General features: G+C 39.6%; 1 protein-coding gene across 1 annotated transcript; it reads right to left on the reverse strand.

The window, feature by feature from the left end:
- Positions 1-420: 420 nt before the first annotated feature.
- Positions 421-2,772, reverse strand: LOC115227537 (putative uncharacterized protein DDB_G0277255). Its single transcript, XM_036498647.1, has 2 exons — positions 1,001-2,772; positions 421-961 (listed from the first exon to the last, which is right to left on the reverse strand). The coding sequence occupies exons 1-2, from the start codon at positions 2,636-2,638 to the stop codon at positions 770-772; spliced, it is 1,830 nt and encodes a 609-aa protein (XP_036354540.1). The 5' UTR covers positions 2,639-2,772; the 3' UTR covers positions 421-769.
- Positions 2,773-3,209: the final 437 nt, after the last annotated feature.

Consider the following 3,209-nt stretch of genomic DNA (forward strand, 5'->3'; position numbering starts at 1 on the left):
TTTCTTCCATCTTTTCTGGGCTTTCTCTCCTGACTTCTGATTAAGCCTTATATTTATTGTGTTGGTAGTGAACGTTCGGAGCACATGATCATGAATATCCATTCTTTTTATTGCTTCCATTATTCAAATATGTTTACATGCAAGCTAGTAAGGGAGCCTCTACCTAAACGTTCGACATGCAAGAAATAGAAACCAAATCCGTTTTTTTTTCTTTTGTCACACCGACTGTCTTAAAAATTGTGACATTTATGATCTTGTTAAATGATGCATACTTGATACAAGACATCTGAAAATATAAGACTTGATGTTCATAGCTGGAACGCTTTTAATCGCAGGTCTGCAAGCTGAGAGTTGACCTGAAGCTAAACAAAGAAGATAACAACATATTTGCATAAGCTGTTTTACAGGTTAGAAAAATAAAGTGGAAAATAAAATATATGTACCTTTGTTTTGTTGCCACGATTTTATTATCTGATCTAACCAATCTTCAATATCAGACGGAATTTCTACGGAATTATTTTCTCGCCAGTCTGAAGTTTCTGACAAATCGTTTCCACTGAATTCCATACTTTCTGCTATATCCAAGCTGTTCTCCGAATTTTGACCACTTTTTGACTCCTCATCATTCATACTTTCTGGACTGTTCATATAGGATGGAAGAAAGCAATTTTCATGTAAACCGAAGTGTCTAATGCTAGCCCTGTTGTCACCATTTTCTTTGCAGCTAATGTTACTGAGGCAAAAGGTTTTGAAAGCATTGCGATGACAATTATTTATTATTATTGTTGTTGCTATTGTTGTTGTTATTATTGCGGTCACCAAATGCATTTTTCGAATCTGATGATATTTGATGCTGACATGGTATTGCATGTTCACTTTTTACTATGTCTTCGGGTGCAAGTAGAGAGGGCAACAACATTGTTGTTGATGGGGACGACGACGATGTGGATGATAACGATGATAACGATAGCGTTGACGACGACGATGACAACGATGACGACGATGACGACGACAACGATGGTGAAGAAAAGGAAGCTGTTTTCGTTCTAAACCCGCTATTATTGTTTTTACAGCTAAATCGCTGACACAGCATGAATTCGTTGGAAATTTCATTTTTGATTACTGGTGAATTTGCTTTAACAGCGTTGGCGGCGGCAACAGCATCATCATCAACAGCTGCAATGGACGAAGTTTGAATATTCAATGGTGTTTCTGGAAGCTGGGTGTCTGAAGTGGACGAAACGCTTGCCATTTTAGATAGACTGGTTGTTAAGATATTCTCCAGCTCCTGTACAGATAAATCCGGAAGATGGCGTCTTAGTGAGGGAAGTCTCATTTTCGACAAATGCTTCCGCTTTGTAGCAATCTCGTCGAAAAACGTTTCCACCAGTTTTGGGTCTATAACCGGAAGTTCCACTGCACGACGCGGTTGAAAATGCTGTTGCTGGCCAAAGCTACTGAATAAATTGATTTCATTACATAACGCTTGTACGTAATCACTGCCACCATTATTTGTATTTGTTTTATTGTTATTCACTTCGCATTTGGAGTTAGTGTAGCTGGTATTACTGCTGCTGCTACTATTACTACTACTGTTGCAAACACCATCAGGAATGCTACGCAATACACCATTGCTATTACTATTTGTACTACAGGAAGTATTACGATTTGATAAACCACAATTGTTTTCATTGTGCAAATTACACAACTTCTGAGATTTCATCGGCGGCTGCTGCTGCTGCTGCTGTACATATTGCTGAGAGTGAATATCGTCTGTTAAAGGTGACTGGTGGGAGTTAGAATTTGTCAAATTGTCATTGTTTGTTGACATTTTCCGTTTTTTCTTCAGCTGCGCTGTTGGTAAGGACAATATGCTCGATCTTGATGCTGATGAAGATGATGTAGGTGATAGGACAGTTTCCAGGGTTCCGTTTTCTGTGGTTGCCCCTTCATCTATCTTTTTTGTAGTTGGTATCGTCGTTATTAATGTCGTGGTTAGCACCGTAGATGCTGTAGGATCTGCATTATTGGCTGCCTCATTGATACTAACGTTTACTTCTCTGACTTTAGTTACACTAGTTTCGGTCTTTTGCAAGGTCAGATCTGGCGACGATGCAGGAGAAGGATCTGGAGTCAATATACCATCTGGAATAGCTGCTATTTCTAGTGGTGCTGTGAAAGTTTCCTCTGCCGAAGACTGCCAAAACGAGTAGTTGTAGTTAGTCAAAGTCTTAATGTCTAATTGCTTAAGCTGTTTGCTCTGACTTCCGGCCAATGCAGAGTTATGGTAATATATGGGAGTCAAACACTGAATTGGACCGTACATACAACTACTTGAGGAGAAATCTAAGCCGGATGGAAGATCTCCATTGGAAGACGATAACGATGTCATTGATGATGAAGATGATGAAAGCAAAGCTGACGGTGATGAAAAAGAGGATGTATTAGACGAATTGCTATTGTATGTGTAACCACCACCTCCGCCTCCACTTCCGACTAATAATTGACCTGTATAACCTCCTGCACCCCCGAGTGCATTAATGGCGGACAGATAAAGATGTCCGTCGCTATGGCTGTTCTTATTGCTGTAACATGGCGACATGTGACGTCCTAGTTTACGTGGATTACATTCTTGCATAGACGAGTCCTGATTGGTCGATTGCAGTTTTCTTTTAAGAGCCAAGACACCAATCGACTGACTTCTTTTGTTTTCGCTATTGTTCTGGCAGTTGCTGCGACTATTGTTACCACCACTGTTATTGTTACTACTATTGCTACACTACTATTGCTGCTACTGCTAACACTGCCGTGCTACTACTAATTGAATATTATTATTTTTATTGCTCTCGCTGTGACTGTTATTCGCGTTCTGGATGTTATTATTACTGTTCTGGTTACTGTTGCTGTTGTTACTCAATAGTAGTTGTACTGTTAGCACTATACTACTACTGTGCTATTGGTGTTATAGTTATTGGAATGACATTGTTATTGAGGATATGTGGCTGGGGTGATCTTTGTTGCTGTTGGTTCTGAAGTAGTTGATTTGAGCTCCCGTTGCCACGTATTGCTACCATTACGTGTACTGCTGTTATTATTGTTATTATTGTTTTTGTGTGTGTTTTATTTTTTTTTGTTTTCTGTATTGCTGCTGCTGCTGTTATTGTTTCTACTGCTGCTGTTGACGCGCTGTGCATCCTTTTGCAGCGTTT

This window comes from Octopus sinensis, unplaced genomic scaffold (assembly GCF_006345805.1).
Source record: "Octopus sinensis unplaced genomic scaffold, ASM634580v1 Contig04464, whole genome shotgun sequence".
In the NCBI taxonomy this organism is placed as follows: domain Eukaryota; kingdom Metazoa; phylum Mollusca; class Cephalopoda; order Octopoda; family Octopodidae; genus Octopus; species Octopus sinensis.

Bases quoted from the DNA above. Each gene is read 5' to 3' on its own strand.
- LOC115227537 (XM_036498647.1), bottom strand. From the start codon at position 2,638: ATGCAAGAATGTAATCCACGTAAACTAGGACGTCACATGTCGCCATGT. The intron at 962-1,000 runs TCGTCATCGTTG...ACGCTATCGTTA, and splicing joins CATCGTTGTCGTCGTCATCG to TCATCGTTATCATCCACATC.